The 20,168-nt window shown below is 38.5% G+C and overlaps 1 protein-coding gene across 2 annotated transcripts in view; it reads left to right on the top strand.

The window, feature by feature from the left end:
- Positions 1 to 1,856: 1,856 nt before the first annotated feature.
- LOC121240730 (syndetin) overlaps positions 1,857 to 20,168 on the top strand; it is a 31,299-nt gene continuing 12,987 nt past the window's right edge. The window contains exons 1-9 of one of the 2 annotated variants that reach the window (XM_041138257.1): positions 1,857 to 2,397; positions 4,868 to 5,035; positions 10,455 to 10,529; positions 10,637 to 10,715; positions 12,020 to 12,084; positions 12,224 to 12,313; positions 12,576 to 12,665; positions 12,792 to 12,878; positions 13,349 to 13,432. In XM_041138257.1, coding sequence (XP_040994191.1) covers positions 2,173 to 2,397; positions 4,868 to 5,035; positions 10,455 to 10,529; positions 10,637 to 10,715; positions 12,020 to 12,084; positions 12,224 to 12,313; positions 12,576 to 12,665; positions 12,792 to 12,878; positions 13,349 to 13,432 — 963 coding nt within the window. In that variant the 5' untranslated portion in view covers positions 1,857 to 2,172. Of the gene's footprint in view, positions 2,398 to 4,867; positions 5,036 to 10,454; positions 10,530 to 10,636; positions 10,716 to 12,019; positions 12,085 to 12,223; positions 12,314 to 12,575; positions 12,666 to 12,791; positions 12,879 to 13,348; positions 13,433 to 20,168 lie in introns of those variants that run through there. The other variant, XM_041138258.1, reaches the window with a different exon arrangement.

Genomic DNA, 20,168 nt, shown 5'->3' with positions numbered 1-20,168 from the left:
CTAGTATACTCTTTGAGATGTTTTGTTCTGATCAGAAACTGTAAAAAGTCCTCTTAAGAATTTGAAAAGTCTTCTTCATCCATCCAGCCTAGACCATTTCAGTATGCAGATGTTGTAATATTGGCAGGTGTGGTGTTTCTCTTGATTATCAGGAGGATCAAACTAGGGAACTGTCATATTCTCAAGATTACTCACATCCTTTTCCATGTCCCACTTGGAAGAAACTCTGGCATCCAAAGCTCTAAGACATGGCACAAATCATTTCTCTGGAAAATAATGAAACATACTCCTTGGCAGAGGAAATCTATCAAAATTCACATCCACCAATATTGCTGAAAATCTATGTCCACTATGCAATGGTTAGGAGGAACCACTAGAGCACTTATTCCTCAAGTGCCCATTTACTCAAATAGTCTGGCATGAATCACCCGACACCCCCAATGGATCAAGATCACACTTGCTTCCCCGCAAAAGCTTGGACTTGACAATAAGGTAAACACATGCCCATGCAAGTTTCAAAAATCTATCAGCAACATTGGAAGATAAGTCCCTCAACCTTACAATGGCCATATTACGATCCCTTCAGGGAGGCTCAATGGTAAGGCCATTGCCTAAGGCCCCCAACCTATGTAAGGCCCTTAAAAATAAAAATGAGGTATTTTTTTTATTTAATTTAATTTTTGAAAAAAAAATAGAAACCATTTCATTAAATAAAGTTTTAAATAGTTTTTATAGTTTTCAATGTGTGCAAGGCCCTAAATACTAAATTTAATATTTAATATACAATGAGGTTTTTTTTTTATAAGTAATACAATGAATTATTTATATTTTAAATAATATTTTTAAGATCTTACTAAATTGAGGCACAAAATCTGTATTAAGACCTTATTTGAAGTTGTTGTAAATATAAATTCATAAAAGTTGTATTTAAAAATTTTAAATAAAATCTCATTTTATTGTAAAGTTTGAAAATATTCTATATAATAATTTATATTTTATTTTATTATAATTACGAATGACTCACTTAAATCTCACCTTAGGCTTTAATTTGTATTGAGCCGCCCCTGGATCATTTCTCACATCAAATTGAGGATCACACCCTTGATCATAGACATATCCACTACTTGTCCATCATAGAAAAACCCAATCTTACTTTTCATGCTCTTTTTTTTTTTTGGTCGAAGATTGATTGACAAATCTCATGAGATAAAATATGATTTGGTTACAAGGAAAATGTTAGGTTCTAATTCAAGCATTATAATGAATCAGTTTCAAGGATTAAAAAATTATTATTATTTTTTACTTATCTACAAATCATTTGATGTCATGTAAAAAAATAATAAAATGGTAATAACTTAAAAATGATTATAATAACACTTTTTTGTACTAAAAACTATATTACTAATATTTACTGTTAATTTGGCTTAGAGACAATCATCTTATTAGTTTCTTAGATCCATCATTTAAGTAGAAAATAATTTAAAATGTGAAGACAATAAATTCAAAATGAAAAAAAAAAAAATCTTTTAAAAGTACATTTACATAAGAAAGGAATTAGATCACGATAACGGTTAAAAAAAATTAAAAAACCGAAAAAACATATAGGATTAATATAGAAAGCTAAATAGTAGACAGGAAAAAATTCAGACAAAATGAAAATTGTATTAATTATTTCTTTATTATTAATAAAAAATATCTTATTCATTATATAAAAATGAATTTATAAAATAATATGATTTAATGTGATACGTCAAATTTTAAAATTATTTTTATTATATAATGGGCGAGATAGTTTGGTAATTTTATAAGTTTAAATCCATGATTCCCGACTGTTTCTCGTGGCAACCTGACGGAAAATGAACTTAAACGACATGACCACATGTGAAAGACGGGCGAGTAAGGAACGGAGAGAGCTCCAAAGTCTATAAAACAAGTAAGTACATCGTATCCAATACGGCCAGACACACAACCTTCTACAGCCATATCCAATCTCTTTCCCATACTCTCCAACCTCCAATTCCGGAACAAAGAATTCAAAAAGAAGAAAGCATTTTTTTTTTTATCAGATCTCCGGCTAAGTCAGAAATTCAGAATCCCAGACACAAAAGTTTTTTTGTTTTCCTATAATGGGCTTTGAACTGCTGGATCTTGATCTTGGGGATTCGAGTTGAAATGCAGCCGAATCTGTTCCCGTTCGGTACTGTTTTGGGAAATCCGTTCTTGTTCAATGGCGATTTGAGCGAGGGGTTCGAGAGCTCTAGGGTTTTCTTCTTGGTCCCGTTCTTGTTGTTCCAAGGAGGCGGGATGGATTTGTCCAAGGTAGGTGAGAAGATTCTCAGCTCGGTTAGGTCCGCCAGATCGCTTGGACTTCTTCCTTCTACTTCTGATCGCCCCGAGGTAACTAACTGTACACTGAATGTAGCTTCTTGAATGCTCGATTTCGATCAATTGGAACATATTGTTTGATCGAAGAGGTTCTGTTTGACTGCTGAGAATATGCAGGAAAGTTAAGAATATTGCTACATTATGTATTTGTAAGTGTTACTTGGGGAGGCCAAATTCGACAGTTTGGCTTTTCCTTGAGTTTCTACTAATAGGAGTCCTTACATAATTTTCACTACTTAGGGCGTCTGTCAATAATACGAAAATGGTACGTGTACGCTGCATCTACGGTAGCAGATAATTGATAGACGCATGCTGGAGTGCCAACGATACGAAACTAAATAGGTTGGGTATTATCTTTGTCCTTTTTAATGATTATTATAAAGTCATCTGTTTTATGTGTTCGCTATCGGAGAACTTGGGTGCACTCAAGAAGAAAATGCTGCCTGAAGTTTTTTGGGCTTTACGATTAAGGTATAGTTTAGGGGAAAAGAAGTAATACATAGGTCCAATGAAAATAGTTATTTAGAAAGTCGGCTCTCCAGTTATTTGTCTATTGTCGTAAAAGTTTGTCTAGGAATCTTCCTCTCTTCCATCATCAATGAAACAACCTCCATGTTAAGATTCTTTAGACTAGGATGCATGGCTTCCACGAGCTTTTAGGGACGCAAACAACTTGGGTTTCTTAGCTTGGTCCTAACTTACAAGTTTAGAGGAACAAAAGGTTGCCCACCTTAATTAACAACTCATCTTTTGGTTAATGTACAATGAGAGCTTTCCTAAAAGAAAAATTTTATGTAACATAAGGAAGGGGGTGTTAAAAATGGCATTTTATTAGAGTTAAAGTCCCTGACCCCACATTGGGTGGGTGAGTTGTGAGGTTGTTTGGGTGCCATGTCCCACGTGGAATATATACTAGGCGGAAGTACCGAAGTAGGCCTTACAAGCAATTATAGGGAGTTTTTAATTGTAACATTAATGACTCCCTTTGTAGTATAGCACACATTGGTTTGTGCATCCTAGGATTGTGACATAGGGTATGCATCATTGACCCCTCAAATCGATTGTCGATGAATTCAATGACCAAACCAATTGGTGTCGGAAGTTGGAAACAATCACTTGAATCAACCAACCACCGTAGGGCCTTCAAACCGTGCCATTGTGTGGTATTGCTTAAACTACCACTAGATTTGCATCATATATAGTGACAGGGTATGTGATCTTGCACTCTACCACCTGATTGGTGCTTTACCTTATTGAATAAAGAAGGGTTTAACGAGGTATTTTACCTCACAATCCCCTTGAATTCTCTCTCTATTCCCCTTTATGAGTACATTAAATCGAGGAAGGGGAGCACACTGCCCCTTCTGCTCTCCTTTCCTTCCATCCAAACAAAGTTAAGCTTGAAGGCTCGAAGCTCAACCAGTTCACATGTAGTGCCTTAGGCCCTGTTTGGATTGCAAGATCCTCTCATCTCATCTTATCTCAACATCCAAACACTACAAACACAAACACTTTTCAATTTTAGATATTCAACTTTTTCATATAATCATTTTACCTAATCATTACAACTTTCCCAAACTTCTAAACAAAACATAAAAAACAATTCAACTTTTTCAAATCCCAAAACAAAAATAATATTAACAAATTATATTCTAACAATATTTTAACTTTATAACATTTTTATTCAACTTTTTCTCTCTTTTTCCAAAACTCCATAAAACATCTTAACTTAAACCATTTCACTACCATTCATAAACCATTTTACTACTATTCACAGATCATCTCCTCTCATATAACTATCCAAACAAGGCCTTAGTTGCCTTAGATGAAATACCTTCAATGAGGTACAGTTTGTGCGCAACAATGTGCACTTTTTATTGAAGTCAAGCCATAAAATAGAAAAAAAGGGGTTCTGCTTATGTTGTATCACTCAATATTTTAATAAATTATTTTGTCATTATTATTTTATTATAGGGCCTGAAATGGTTGAGTTTACCCTATTACACTAGTGTGCATTACATGCACGCTTTATTTTATTCCATATATGTCATGGTTTTTCAATTCTTTGTTGACAAATTTGGAGGTTAGAATCTTAATTTAAATACTTTTTTCCCCTGAGTTTGTAATAATTGTGCTTTTTTATTTTGATTTGACATCATGAATCTCCTGATGCATAGAATGCTAGATTTCAAAATATCTAAGTTATGCCATCTCCTTGGGCTTGATGATCGTACTGTAGAAATTATTTTTTTGATAAGCGATTGTACTGTAGAAATTATGAATAGAGAATCTGTGTCAAAGTCAAAGAAAGGCCTAATGGATGGATCTAATTAAATTAAGAGATAAAAATGGTGCTTGTTAGTCCCTTAGAGTGAGCTTACTTGGTGTAGTCAGGGCGGTTCCCAAATATAACATATACGCTTTTAGATGATTACCATTGCTGAGAGCTTAATTCATATGTTCTCTATCACCTTGGTTACAGGTTCCTGCCCGTGTTGCAGCAGCAGCAGCTGTTGCTCATGCTCTTGCAGGATTGCCTCCGCATCAGAGGTTTGATCTGCCATCAAGTTCAGAAGGGCTGAGATCGATATATGGAATCAGACCTTCTGGTCAAGTTGTGGAGGAGTTAGAGGAAGGCTTCTATGGAGAGGTGCTATTTGCTTATATCACTCTAGTTCTGATATGGGAGTTCTTATGTTGGTACTGTCCTTTGATTGTAAATACTTGAGGCATTTTTTTGCATTGATGTTTCACTAACGTTTTTCATGTAGTGGCAAGCTAGAAACACTTTGGCAATTAATATATCTCATCTTTTGTATTTAGATGATACTTTGTTGTTTTGTGAGGATGATCCGAATCACATTTAGTGTTTGCGAGCTCTATTCCTATGTTCTGTAGCCGTATCCGGATTAAAGGTAATCTTAGCTTAGTTGGAACAATTCTAGTGGGTCAGGTGGCTAATTTGGACAGCAGCTTGGCGGGTATTCTGAATTTGTAAGGTGGCTTCCATACCAAGGAAGCATCTAGGGCTTCCACTGGGGGCAGATTTTAAGTCAAAGATTATACGGAATGAGATTATGAGAAGATTGAATGTTGCCTAGCCGGTTGGAAGAGATTGCATTTCTCGAAGGTGATATAATCACTTTGATCAAGAACACTCTTTCTAATTTTCTTACATACTTTTATGAAGTATCTTGGGCTTCCACAAGGGGCCAGTTTTAAGGCAAAGAATATATGAAATGAGAGCATTGAGAAGATTAACGTCGCCTAGCTGGTTGGAAGAGAATGTATTTGTCCAAAGGTGGTAGGATCACTTTGATCAAGGAGCCAGGGCACTCTTTCTAATCTGCCTACATACTTCATGTCTTCTTTTCCACTTCCATCTAATGTTTACAAGTGTATTGAGAAAATACAATGAGGCTTCCTATGGGGTATATTTTTTTGATAAGTAAAATAACAATTTATTGAAGAAGTAAATAGGCATAGCCCGAGTACATAGGAGGTATCAAACAACATACACCTAGTTAGAAAATTAGGAGCTAGAAAGTGATAGTGGTGGTCTTCCTACCAGTTTATGGATATGGTGAGATAGTGGTGGTCTTCCTATGGGGTAGATTAGGGGAAGAAGAAATATCGTAGTTGGTTAGTTGGGACAAGATTTGTGTTCCAATTTCGGAGGAAGGGTTGGGGGTTCGTAATTTGCTGCTGTTCAATTGCGCTCATTTGGTGAAATTGTTGTGGTAATATCAATACGAGTGGGATGCTTTGTGGAGGAAGATTTATGACATGATGTGTGCTGGGGGGATAAGGCCCTTAAGGAGGTGTTTTCGAAGGTCTATGGTGTTGCTCATGTTAAGGAGGCTTCTATGACAGACAATTTGGAGTTTTTGAGTGATGTTACTCAATGTAATGCTAGTTGTACAAGAGAGACACTAGATTGGGAGATAGATGCTTTTAGTGAGTTCTATAACCTATTTTATTCGACCAGATTGGGAGAAGAGGAAGTGAGGATAAGATCCATTGGGTTCCGTCAAAGAAAGGGTTGTTCAAAGTACGTTCTTTCTATAATTTTCTCTGTCCTCATGATAACAACCCATTACAAATGAAGTCAACCACCACCCATGAGAGAAACATTTTTTGCTTGGACAGCTTCCCTTGGGAAGATTCTCTCTCTTTTTTTTTTTTTTTGATGAGTAATAAATTATATTAATCAAAAAATAGGCAAAGCCTAATACATGTATAGTTTGCCCTAGCTAAGTAGGAGCAATAGAGATGAGGAAATCATGAAGATCTAGGCTATTAAAAACTCAACTGGAGAACATACTGTCTTCCAATTAACCAAATGAACTTTCTTCTCCTCCCCTAAGCCTCCCCAAAGAAATGCCTTGAAGAGTTTCTCAATTCTATTCACCACTCCTGCAGGCATAGGAAAAAGGGATAAAAAATAAGTGGGGAGGTTTGTCAGGGTACTCTTGATAAGAGTGAGACGACCTCCTTTCGATAGATACACCCTTTTCCATCCAGCCAACCTTTTCTCTATCTTTTCTACCACCCCATCCCATATAGCTCTACTCTTGAAAGTAGCACCTAATGGAAGACCCAGATATTTCATTGGGAATGAGGACACCCTGCAACCCAGAAGACTTGCTAGATTGCGTATATTAGGGACCACACCCACCGGAACCAACTCAGACTTGTCAAGGTTCACCTTAAGCCCTGATACTGCTTCAAAACAAAGTAATAATGCTCGCAAAGTTTGGACCTGACTCCTATCCGCTTCACAAAACAACAGAGTGTCGTCTGCAAAAAGAAGATGTGAAATGGTACAAGAGCTACCAGAGCTATGTCCCACCTGAAAACCAGATAGAAAACCCCCACTAACAGTAGCCTGCAACATCCTGCTCAATGCCTCCATAACTATGACAAAAAGAAAGGGAGATAATGGATCACCTTGTCGCAAACCCCTCGAACTATGAAAAAAACCTGTAGGAGTGCCATTAACTAACACTGAAAACCGGGCCGTTGAAATGCAAAAACGCATCCAAGAAATCCACCTATCTCCAAAACCACACCTCTTCAATAAATACAAAAGGAAATCCCAGTTCACATGGTCATAAGCCTTCTCCATATCTAGCTTGCAAAGAATACCTGGACTTCCCTCCCTCAATCTAGCATCCAAACATTCATTTGCAATGAGCACCGAATCAAGTATATATCTCCCATGAATAAAAGCATTTTGAGGCTTGGATATAATATTTTCCAGCACTAGACTAAGCCGATTAGCAAGGACCTTTGAAATAATTTTATAGACACTGCTAATCAGACTTATTGGGCGAAAATCCACAATATTCGACGCCCCATATTTCTTTGGAATGAGTGCAATAAAAGTCGCATTAAGTGATTTTTCAATCTTTTGATAAGCATGAAATTCACTGAACACCCGCAAGACATCACCTTTCACCACATCCCAACAAGTTTGAAAGAAACCCATTGAGAAACCATCCGGACCCGGCGCTTTGTCCTTAGCCATACCAGATATGACCTTAAAAATCTCATCTTCCACAAAAGGTCTCTCCAATACACTCACAAGCTGCGGATCAATTGCCTCAAATGGTAAGTCATCAAGCTTCGGCCTCCAGGTTACTGGTTCGGTAAGCAGAGTCTCATAATAATGTGCAATATGACTTTCTAGATCAGCCGAGGAAGATAGCACCTGTGTACCTGAATATAACAACTCAATCGCATTATTGCGTCGATGAGAATTAGCCATTTTGTGAAAGAACTTCGTACACCTATCACCCTCTTTCAACCAGAGGGCTCTGGAGAAATGGCTTTGGAGATATCATATGGAAGAGGGTTCTTTGTGGAGGGAATTAATAGATGCTAAATATGGGGTTGATTGGGGTGGGTGGTGTTCTAAAGAAGTGAGAGGGGGGCATGGAGTGGGGCTATGGAAGTTTATAAGGAAGGGGTGGATTATTTTAGTAAATCATATTCGTTTTGTCGCAGGTGAGGGTGACCGAATCAGTTTTTGGCGGGATGTGTGGTGTGGAGATCATGCATTGGAAAGGGTGTTTCCAGCTTTATATCGTATTGCAATTAACAAGGACGCTTCTGTGGCGGAAGTGCGATTACTTGCCCATGGTTCGCATCAGTGGAATATTCTGTTTAATAGAGATATTCATGATTGGGAATTATCTATGGTTTCAGATTTTTTCAGCTTGCTACATTCTTTAGGGTCTACTATGGCGCAACAAGACAGCTTGAAATGGAGATTCCAGGAGCATAAGAAATTCTCAGTAAAAGCGTATTATAAAATTTTGATTTCACAGGATCACACCTCTTTTCCTTGGAGGAACATTTGGAGGTCTCGTGTGCCCTCTAGAGTTGCTTTCTTTGTTTGGAATGCCGCCCTTGGGAAGATCTTAACCACGGATAATTTGAGGAAGAGAGGATGCGTTGTACTGGATTGGTGCTACATGTGTAGAAAGAGTGGAGAATCGGTAGATCATCTTTTATTACATTGTGATGTAGCAAGAGGGTTGTGGGATGAGATTTTTCGACGGGTCGGTGTGGCTTGGGTAATGCCTAGGAGAGTGGTGGAGCTGATGGGTTGTTGGAGGAAATTGCAGGGCAGTCATCAAGTGGCAGCAGCTTGGAGAATGATTCCGTTGTGTATCATGTGGTGTATTTGGACGGAAAGGAATATGCGATGCTTCGAAGACAAGGAAAGAACAATGATGGAGCTGAAGAATTATTTTCTGCACACTTTACTGCTTTGGTTTTCAGCTATTGTATTAAATGGGGATGATATACATGAATTCCTATCTTTAGTTTAACGCTCTTAGAATGTATCTAGGTGCTCAACTGTATACTTCCTGTGTACTAGGTGTATGCCTATTTCATTCACATCAATAAAGGTTATATCTTACTTATCAAAAAAAAAAAAAGTCAACAACAATGGCCCAAGTACAAAGAATTCTAAGAAAGAAAACTTTCAATTCCTCCATCACCTCTCTTTGTCCTCGAACGTCCGTTCATTCCGCTCCTGCCACAAACACCACACGATGCATATAGGGATCATCCTCCACACGGCTTTAATAATTTGAATACCTCTCAAGTTTGTCCAGCTAGCCAAAACCACCACAACTGTTTCAGGCATAACCCAAGCCAAATCTACTCTACCAAGAACCTCATTCCATAACCCTCTAGCTTACTCACAATGTAGTAGAAGATGGTCCACAAATTCACCCCCCTTGGGAAGATTCTCACAATGGATAATTTGATAAAGAGAAATAGAGTTGTGGTAGACTGGTGTTGCATGTGTAAGATGAGTTGGGAATCCTTTTACTTCAATGTGAGATCACAAGTGCATTGTGGAGTGACCTTTTTAGTTGTGTTGGAATGGCTTGGGCCATGCCTAGAAGAGTTGTGGAGCTTTTCCATGCTTGGAGAAGGCTAGGTGGCAGTCTTAAAATTGCAGCAGTGTGGAAGAGGGGCCCTATATGCCTCGTTTGGTGTAATATGGAATGAAAGAAATTATAGAAACTTTGAGGATTGTGAATGGACGACGGAGGAGCTCAAGAATTTCTTTATCCATAATCATCTCTTATGAAATGCATCTAGAAACTTTAATGGACTTCGTTTACATGATTTTCTATAATCTATTTCTTCTGCTTGTTAGGTGTCTATCATGTTACTACCTGTGTACTTGGTTTGCACCATTGTACTTATTAATAAAGATCTTACTTTCAGAAAAAGGAAACATCATATCATTGTGATAGGGAGGTGTTGTATGTCTCTTCCCTCATTCCTCCTTTTTTTTTTTTCCTAAATAACCTCTTTCTTCAGTACCACTTCCCTTTCCGCCAAATCCAGAAATTGTTCCTCGTTTGTGCTACAAAATCATGAAATGGAAATTTTTATTTTTTGATCTGCATGATAGCATTTTGAAACCTCTTCTATTTATCGGCAATCTAGTGAGTACAAAACATTACAAGTTGTTATTGTCTTTGCGAGGAATAAATTTTAAGCTGTTTCCTGAAGAGCTATGTTAAATGCCTCTGCAGGACTTTGATCCAATTAGGCATGTTTTAGAAAATATTCCATCTGATGAAAATGACCTGGCGTATTTTGAGAAACAGGTATTCTTGCAGGGCCCAATCTTTTTAATCTAACAGCATATTTTAGATCTAAAAGTTTTAATTGAAAATCTTGACAGCAAGTCGATAAGAGTTCTTCTCTGTTGTAGGCAGCTCTTAGATTAGCACAGCTTGATAAAGTGGCAGAAAGTTTATCTCATCATGTTATGGAGCATCATGAAGTAATGGGTAAGTTTTTTCGAAGATAATTTCATCATCCTGTTATGCAATTGTATTGAAATTACAATTTTGTATATAGCTCCATGTATATTTATTTACTGATTTACATATCTCATTGATGGCTATAGGGATAGGTCTTATATTTGATCTACCATATAATTGACTTTTGTTTCAGTCGTGATGTTTCCTTGTAAGTTTGCATGATGCTGATGCACATCTGGTATCCTGTCATTATGATATTGGTTTATAACTGGATCTTAAAATATTTTTTGATTAGCTTATTTGTGGTGTTTATATTTCATTTTATAAGGTTTCAGCTATAAACTAAAAACACGTGTTCTTATATGCCTTTAGAGCCTTAAATAGAGGAATTGTGTTTCTCGAGATGTGGTCATATCTTTTTTTGGATGCCTAGTGGTCATTCCCTCCATGCTATCAATCTTGAAAAAATCTAAGAGGACCCTGATTAAACATGTCTCTCTCCTTTGTTTCCTTTGCATCTTTTCCTTAACCTCAGTATGTGCCTGCAATTTTCTATAAGTTTGACTGATGTTTTCACGGCCTTGCATATTGTTCAGGTTCATTTCTCTCCATTCTGATTTGCACTTTCTTCCAAAGGGTCAAGGCACTCCCCTTTCACTGAAAAAGAAAAAGAAATAAATAAAGAAAGAATCCAACCGTCCAAATCTTTGAGTTATTTGACTAACCACCGAACGCCCCATCCATCCTCCAGAAAGTAGAATTTTTGTCTTTGGTATGGGTGCTTTATTAGAGATGATTATTACCATGTATGAAGAGCATCTCCTCTGTGCTTGCTCTGGTGCTTGTGGTAGGAGAATCATACATGTTCTTTTGAGGGGGTGGAATGATCAGTGCAAGATAGTAAACAGTTACATTTTCACATTCTTTGTGAATGCGTATGGAAGATTCTCACTCTCATATTTTTTCCTTCTCTTGATTTTATAAGAATGTTCTTTTTCATTTCCACACGTCAGATGTGGTTCTCTATGCGTCTCAATTATTTGAGTTGTTCCCCCTGACATGGAATTTGTACTCCTTCAAAGCATCTATAGCTTAAAGTTATGCATATTGGATATTATTTCTTAGACCATGTAGCTGCCTCTTCAAACATTTTTAAGAGAGGTCTTGCTATTGGTTAGCCATTACTTGGTTGTTTCATATTGATGGTGTAAATTGCTCGAATCCACCATGATGGAGTTTTAATTCTATTCTTGTTACTGCTTTATGTTTTTGTTATCTCATAATAAAATCTAGTTCGTTGTCAATGAATGTTTATAATTGCTTTTGGCCAGTAAAGGGGATGAATCTTGTCCGGGAGTTGGAAAAAGACTTGAAGATTGCAAATGTCATCTGCATGGTAAGCATTTATTTGGCATGTTATCTCCATGTAAAAAATGTTATCTCATTGATATGCTTTTTGTGATTATTTGGAGCTTATATCTTTACATTCTTGATGGATCTTGCTTTTATGAAAGTTGTTCTTATGGTATTTGCAGAATGGAAGAAGGCACCTAAATTCATCTATGAATGAAGTTTCAAGGGACCTGATTGTAAATTCCAATTCCAAAAAGAAACAAGCTCTTCTGGTATACCTTTCTGTACACCTCGGCAGCACTGATCTTCATCTTTGACTTTATCTTTTCTGTTATTTTATCTGGTAGATCACTTTGAATCAGTCTTATTATTCAAGAACATAGTAATGACTTGTTTCAAAAAAGCTCCCATCCTAGTAAGCATATTTTCTTAGGGAACATATTGGAAAACAGGTTAATACACCAGTCCGCAATTCTGCATGTTCTTTATGCAGTTATACTTTATAAATATTCATGTCACTGTTTCCGATTGCAGGACATGCTTCCAGTTTTAACTGAGCTTCGGCATGCAGTGGACATGCAAGTGGCACTCGAATCTCTTGTTGAGGAAGGAAATTACTGCAAGGTGGGGTTATACATCTGGTTGGTATATGACCTATTATAACACTCCAGTTTTTTTTTTTTTTTTTTTTTTTTACATTATAATCTTACTGCTTGTTGCTCTTATTTGCTTAATGGTCCCTTTGTAAAGGCGTTCCAAGTTCTATCTGAGTATTTGCAAATCTTAGATAGTTTCTCAGAACTTTCAGCAATGCAAGAGATGAGTCGTGGCGTGGAGGTATGTATTAAAATTAACATAGATTTATAATAACCTCATTGATTACAATTTTTGTTTTCTATGTTACCTTAAATTCTAAGGCCTTGTTTGGATAATGAGTTGATTTCAACTCATCTTATCTCATCTCATCTAATCATTACAATTTTTCCAAACGTTCAAATAAAATATAATAAACAATTCAACTTTTTTAAATCTCAAAACAAAAATAATATTAAAAAATAATATTCTAACAATATTCTATTCAATTTTCAACTCTCATCTCATTTCATATCAACTCAACTCACTATCCAAACCTCCCAAAGTTACTAGGCATTGTTTTAAGCTCACTTTGGATGAATATTTTGTGGTGCTAGAGTATTTTAGCATGCAAAAATTATTTTTTTGGTTTTACACTTTTACTGTTACCCATTACTTATATAGGCGACTGTTTGCTACAATTTGAGTGGTTTTCCCCCTTCATGACGATGTAGGTATGGCTGGGAAAAACTCTTCAAAAACTAGATTCACTTTTACTTGGGGTTTGCCAGGAGTTTAAAGAGGAGGGCTATTTGACTGTGAGTATATTGATCTCTTTCTATGAAGTAATTTATCATTGTCCTAATGAGTGCATGCACTAGTTTCGAAAACTGTTAATGCAGTGATGTGTATATTATTTAATTAAAAATCGCAAAGGCTCAACTCAGGTACACTGGATTTTTTTTTTTATAAGTAAACAATTGTATTAATAAGAATAGGCATAGCCCAAGTACACAAGAGGGTGTACAAGAGGTAACACCTATTTAGGAAGAAGAAATGGAAACAAGAAAAAATCATGAAGATCAAGGCCATTGAAATCTACAACATTGGCCCATAGAAATAAAGTTCTAGTGAAAAGTAATCTAAGCTCATCTAATGAACGCTCATTGTCTTCAAACGTCCGGTCATTGCATTCCTGCCATAAGCACCACAAAATACAAATATGAGTCATCTTCCACACAACTATGATTTGTGGAATACCGCCTAGATTTGTCCAATTGGACAAAAACTCAACTAATGTGGCAGGCATAACCCAGGCTAGTTTTAACCTTTTGAATACATCTTCTCTTAACGCTCTAGCAACTTCTCAATGCAGTAGAAGATGATCTACAGTCTCACCACTTTTTTTGCACATACAACACCAGTCCACTATAATCAACTTGTGTTTCTACTTATAAAAAAAAAAAATAATAATAATCACCTTGTGTTTCCGTAAGTTATCTATCATCAAAATATTACCCAAAGAAACTATCCAAGCAAAAATTGCCGATTTGGGAGGCGCCTTATTTCTCCAAATCTTTCTTCATGGAAAGTGATAGTTCAGCGGTTGTGTGAGAGAATTATAGAAAGAGCTAACTGAGAATGTACCTTTTCCTGCAGGTACCCACCACAATGTGTTAGATCCTTGAGTGCTCAATCTCATGGAGTACAAAAGTCTAAAAAAGTCCGAAAAGCTGCCAACTTCCCAATTTTTGGCCACCCTAGTGAAACTCACATTTCATTGGACTAGTTCACCAGATCTCTCCATGAAATCAGCCACTGACGCTTCTTTCTCACATACAATCCTGAAAACTAAAGGGAACGAGTCTTTAAGGACGTTATCTCCACACCATAAGTCGTACCTGAATTGTATTCCAGAGCCATCTCCCAACACAAGTCTAGTGTGACGAGCAAAAACCCGCCACCCTCGTCTAATGTGTATGGATTCCCCCCCCCCCCCCCCCCCCCCCCCCCCCCCCCCAAAAAAAAAAAATGAAGTCAATCACCAACTTCCATAAGGCTTCCCTTTTCATATTATATCGCCACAACCATTTCCCAAGTAAAACCTGATTGAATACCCTCATATTTCTAATTCTCAGCCCACCATAAGAGATTGGGGAGCATACTTTGTCCCACTTAACCAAATAGAACTTGAATTCATCCCCAAACCACTCCAAAGGAAAATCACAATGAAGTTTCTTAATATGGGTCGCCACACTCGCTGGAATTGGGAACAAAGATAAGAAATAAGTTGGTAAATTTGACAGAGTACTCTTGATTAAGGTGATCCTACGGTCCTACCACCTTTCGACAAATACAATATCTTCCAACTTGCCAATATACGTTCAATCTTCTCAATTCCTATATCCCATATAGATTTGGCCCTTGAGGCAGTGCCCAAAGGAAGACCAAGGTAATTCATGGGAAGAGAGGATACCTTACATTGAAGAGTGTTAGCCAATAGCCAGATGTTGCGAACGCTAATAACTTGAAGCAACTCTAACTTAGCTAAGTTCACTTTCAAACCGGATACAACTTCAAAACAAAGTAAAAGTGCCCTCATTGCCTGAATCTAGTTTTGTTCTGCCTCACAAAATATCAGAGTACCATCTGCGAATAACAAATGAGAAATATTAGAGTACCCCTATTGGTGTCATCAATGGAAAATCCAGCCACAAAGCCATTAGTAACCAATGCAGTGATCATTCTACTAAGCACCTTCGTGAAAATGACAAAAAGAAGTGGGGACAAAAGATCCCCTTGTCTTAAACCTCAAGAGCTGTTAAAAAAGCCAACTAGACTGTCATTCACCAAAATTGATAACTTTGAAGTTGATATGTAGCACTTGATCCAAGAGTACCACCTCTCTTCAAATCCACATCTTCCAAGCAAGTATAGAAAGAAATCTCAATTGACATGATCATAAGCCTTCTCTATATACAACTTGCATGAGATACCCAGGTTGCCAGATTTTAATCTACTATCTAGGCATTCATTGGAGATGAGAATTGAGCCCAAAACCTCCCCTAGGCGATTTGCAAGCACCTTGGAGATAATCTTGCACACCTTGTTCACAAGACTAATGGGCCAATAGTCCTTCACCTTTGATGCCCCAGTCCTTCACCTTTGATGCCCCAATCTTCTTGAGAATAAGAGCAATAAAAGTGGCATCGAGGCTTTTCTCAAATTTCTCAATTGAAAAAATTTCCTGAAACACCTTCATTAAGTCCTCTTTCCTCACATCCCAACATGATTGAAAAAATCTCATAGAAAATCCGTCTGGCAAGTGCTTTGTCTTTGACCATCTTTCTCACTACACTGTGAACCTCTGTCTCCTTGAAGGGCCTCTCCAGCCACGAAGCATTCTACTGCTCAAGGCTAGACCATCAAGCTTTGGCCTCCACCCCACTTGTTTGGTAAGCAATTGTTTAGAAAAGCCAGCAACATGCTCTTTAATCACAGGAGCCTCCATACAAACAACACCACCTATGTTAAGCATCTCAATGGTATTAGTTCTCCTATGGGAGTTGGCCACTCTATGGAAAAACTTCGTGCTTCGATCTCCTTCTTTAAACCACAATGCTTGTGATTTATGCTACCAAGAGATCTCCTCCAATAAGGTAACCCTCTCTAATTCTGAAACTAACTGTCTTCTGAGATAATTCTTCCAAAGAAGGAACCCGACCCTCCTGTGCCCTCTATACCTCCTGTAGCTCCTCCACCAAGGACTTCTTTTGGTTGCCTATATCACCAAAGGATTGAGCATTCCAAAGCTTTAAAAAAGCAGTTTACCTGCAAAAATGAAGCTAGGGGTGCGATGGATTGGCATGAGGACCACCATTGCCTGACCCTTTCCACAAAACCTTCTATTTTTAGCCACATTCTCAAATTTAAAATACCTACGCCCTCCTTAAATACCACCACAAATCCAGCAAGATAGGAAAATGATCGGAACAAAGGTGAGGTAGTCTTTTTTTTTACATAGCTTCGAATAATGAGTGTTCCACTTCGAGGAGACTAAGAATCTGTCCAATCTGGACCACGTTTGGTTGTTAGACCACGTGTATGCTCAGCCCATAAAGGGAATATTCACCAATCCCAAATCGAAAATACACTCCGAGAATTCCATCATTGCTGGCCGTAACCTACTTTCTGATTGTTCGCTTGGGAACCTTATAACGTTAAAGTCACCACTTATGCACTATGGTAGGTCTCACCAACTATGTACTCCAGCTATCGTTTCCCATAAAAGACTTCTACTGCTGTCCAAGTTCAGCTCCCCAATGTACTCCTCCATTTTGTCCACTGCCATTCTATCCCACATAATTAGTACTCCTCCTAAAGCCCCAGCAAATGCAAGATAAACCCAATCCACATATGGACAACTCCATAAGCTTCGAACGATACTTGAAATAAATTTCAACTTGGTTCCATTTAGGAAGCAAATTTTTTTATCCGAAGATGCTTATTAGCCTCATTAAGCTCTTGGACATTCCAAGATACAATCTTGGGCTTCATAAAGAAGGTGCTGGTGCCTCCTTTTGGATCTTTCTCTGCTTGAGTTACCCTCATAGTTAATAGACCATGTTAATCTCTTGAGCTCACTCTGTTTTTTGGATCCTGATTTCTTGAGTTGAACAAGTCCAACTTCAATGGGAGTAAGCAAAGTCATGGACTGTTCCTCCCCTCACATGCAATCCACACAGTGTTGGATTTTCACCCTATGTAAAACCCAATCAAAGTCACTAGGCTAAAATTGTAGCAGATAGTTTAGGGGTATCCCCGACCATGTCAATCCCTTCCTTGGTTGCCCACTCTGACTCCATCGGCGCCCCCGTCTCCTCCTCAACAAAGAGAGACTTGCAATCCCATTTTGAAAAATCATGCATAGGAAATAGCATCCGTAAGGGTCCTACTACATCAACACCCCCGCCCAACCTATGTACACGGCACTCAGGCCACATCCACTTGTTGAAGAGCCTTTGCTGGAGAGGATACAACTTGAGATTCGAGAGAAAAATCTTCCCTACTACCCATCGTACTTGTCTATCTATGTTGTGCCAGAGATTCGACGCGCAACAGTGAGGAAACGTTGAGACCCATATTTGGTTCTGCTGCCATTGACTCTACCACTACTGTGTTCATCATCTGGGCCACTATTGAAGGTCACTCGGCCGGTCGTGAGTCTATTGAGACCTTCTCCATCGAGGTTGACTGACTCCTGCCAGTAGAAGGCTCGACATCGCCACCCTCTTTGATTGTGGAGGCTGGGTCCCAACCTTAGCCTTTCCTTTGTTTTGACCGTGGGCTGAAGCTCAAAGGAGCTGCCCTTAAGATTTAAGTCTTGCCCAATCATATATTGGGGTGCCCATTTGCCGAATTGAGGCCCGATACAACTGATGGAGATTAAGATGCTTGCCTGGTCCACATTCCACATAGCCTAAGCCCAACTCCATTTTCTCCTCAACACACCGTATTAAACTATCTACTTTCTCTTGCAGTGCCGCCAGTTGCGATTTCACATCCAAAAGTGTATTGTGCACACTATCCTTTGCCAAACTGACAGCGAGCCTACCACCTACACCTCTCCACTAAGCACTTGTTGTACCATCGGTATGAGCCATTCTAGTACCATGACCGTTACTGTGTCTTGCGGTGGCTCCTCTCTAGGCAGCCAAGACGTTGTACCCTTCTCCCTTGTTTTGCTCTCGGGATTGCACCATAGCTGTCGACTGCACTAGGGCCTCCTTGTAAGAACGATTTTGTGGTTGACTCACTACCGCCATCGGCCTCAAAAATACCCCTCCTCTGTTTCGACTCACATTTCCTCCCTCTTTTACAACCTCCCTCGTTGCATTTGCCATTCTCATCCATCCCTTACCGTCGAGCTCTTCCAATATGAAAATAAAGTTGCGTCTACCACCTTCACCGGACTCCACTAATGCCATGTAGCGATTGTGGGCATTTGAACATCTATGCGCAATGAAGCTTGTGGTACCTTCCCTTGAAGTGGTGTAAAAATCCAATTTTTTCACCCTTCAAACAATCCTCCAATGTTTTGGCGAACCATTGCACCGTGGACATCCCAAACCTCATCTCTTTCACTAACTTCCAACTCCTCTCAATTATAAGCATGAAGCTTCCATCCTTTGTCAATGCAAAAACTTTCGATTCTATCACTAAATATTTCGGGAACCCCATAATCACACTAATCTCACCTAAAAACTCAATGCTCAAACATAATCGCACTATTAACCCCACCAAAGATCATCTGAATTTTAGTTGTACGGAGAGAAAACATAGGATGTATGGACAAATATTTTAAAATGAGACCTTACACTGGATGTTCAATTGTGTTAATATAAAGTGGATATGTTTCTTGTTTAAGAACTTTTTTCGCATTTGTTTTTACATTGCATTTATCAAGTCATTGTACTAGCTTGGATAGTAGGATCAAGTCGGGAGTTCCAGGTATTTTATGCAAACTTGATATGGAGAAGGCATATGATCACGTTAACTGGGATTTTCTGATATATATGCTGAGTAGATGTGGGTTTGGGGAAAAATAGAGGAAGTGGATGAGGCATTGTGTGTCAATGTTGATCCCGAGGGCTTCTTTAATAGCTCGCGGGGTCTACGACAAGGTGACCCATTATCACTCATTTTATTTGTCTTAGTAATGGAGACTCTAAGTCGAATGGTGTCGGCGGCAGTAGAGGGAGGATTTTTTTCAGGTTTCTCAGTGGGAGATATCCACGGCTCCACCATATTTCTCACCTTTTGTTTGTAGATGACACTTTGCTATTTTGTGAGGCAAATGCAAGGTATATCCAATCTTTGAAGACCATTTTACTTTGTTTTGAAGCGGTATCCGGGTTGAAGATTAATCTTGCCAAGACAGAGATGGTTGTGGTTGGCGATGCAAGCAATATTAGAGGGTTGGCGAATATTTTGGGATGTGGGGTTTCTTCGTTGCCATTGAAGTATCTTGGTCTTCCGATGGGGGCTTCTTTCAAAGCTAAGACAATTTGGGAGGTGATGCTGGAAAAATTTGAGCGTAGGTTGGCTGGGTGGAAAATGTTGTATCTCTCTAAAGGGGGGCGTATCACACTTATCAAGAGTACCTTATCCAACCTTCCCACATATTTCTTATCTTTATTTCCCCTCCCCGCTAGTATTGCATCTAGAATAGAGAAGCTCCAACATGATTTTTTGTGGAATGGGCTTGGAGATGAGTTTAAATTTCACTTAGTAGGGTGGGAAAAGGTATGTTCTCCTTTGAGAGATGGCGGATTGGGGGTCCGGAATGTGAGGGCGTTCAATAAGGCGTTATTAGGAAAATGGTTGTGGCGTTATAACCATGAGAGGGGAGTTTTATGGAAAGGGGTGATCGACTTGAAGTATGGAAGCGAAAGGGGGGGTGGGGGGTTGATGTTCTAAAGAGGGTAGGGGGACATATGGAGTGGGGCTATGGAAGTATATACGAAAAGGTTGGTGCTCTTTTGCTAGTAATAT

The sequence above is a fragment of the Juglans microcarpa x Juglans regia genome, chromosome 7S (genome assembly GCF_004785595.1).
Source record: "Juglans microcarpa x Juglans regia isolate MS1-56 chromosome 7S, Jm3101_v1.0, whole genome shotgun sequence".
Lineage (NCBI taxonomy): Eukaryota > Viridiplantae > Streptophyta > Magnoliopsida > Fagales > Juglandaceae > Juglans > Juglans microcarpa x Juglans regia.
This window is presented reverse-complemented; position numbering and strand designations above follow the sequence as displayed.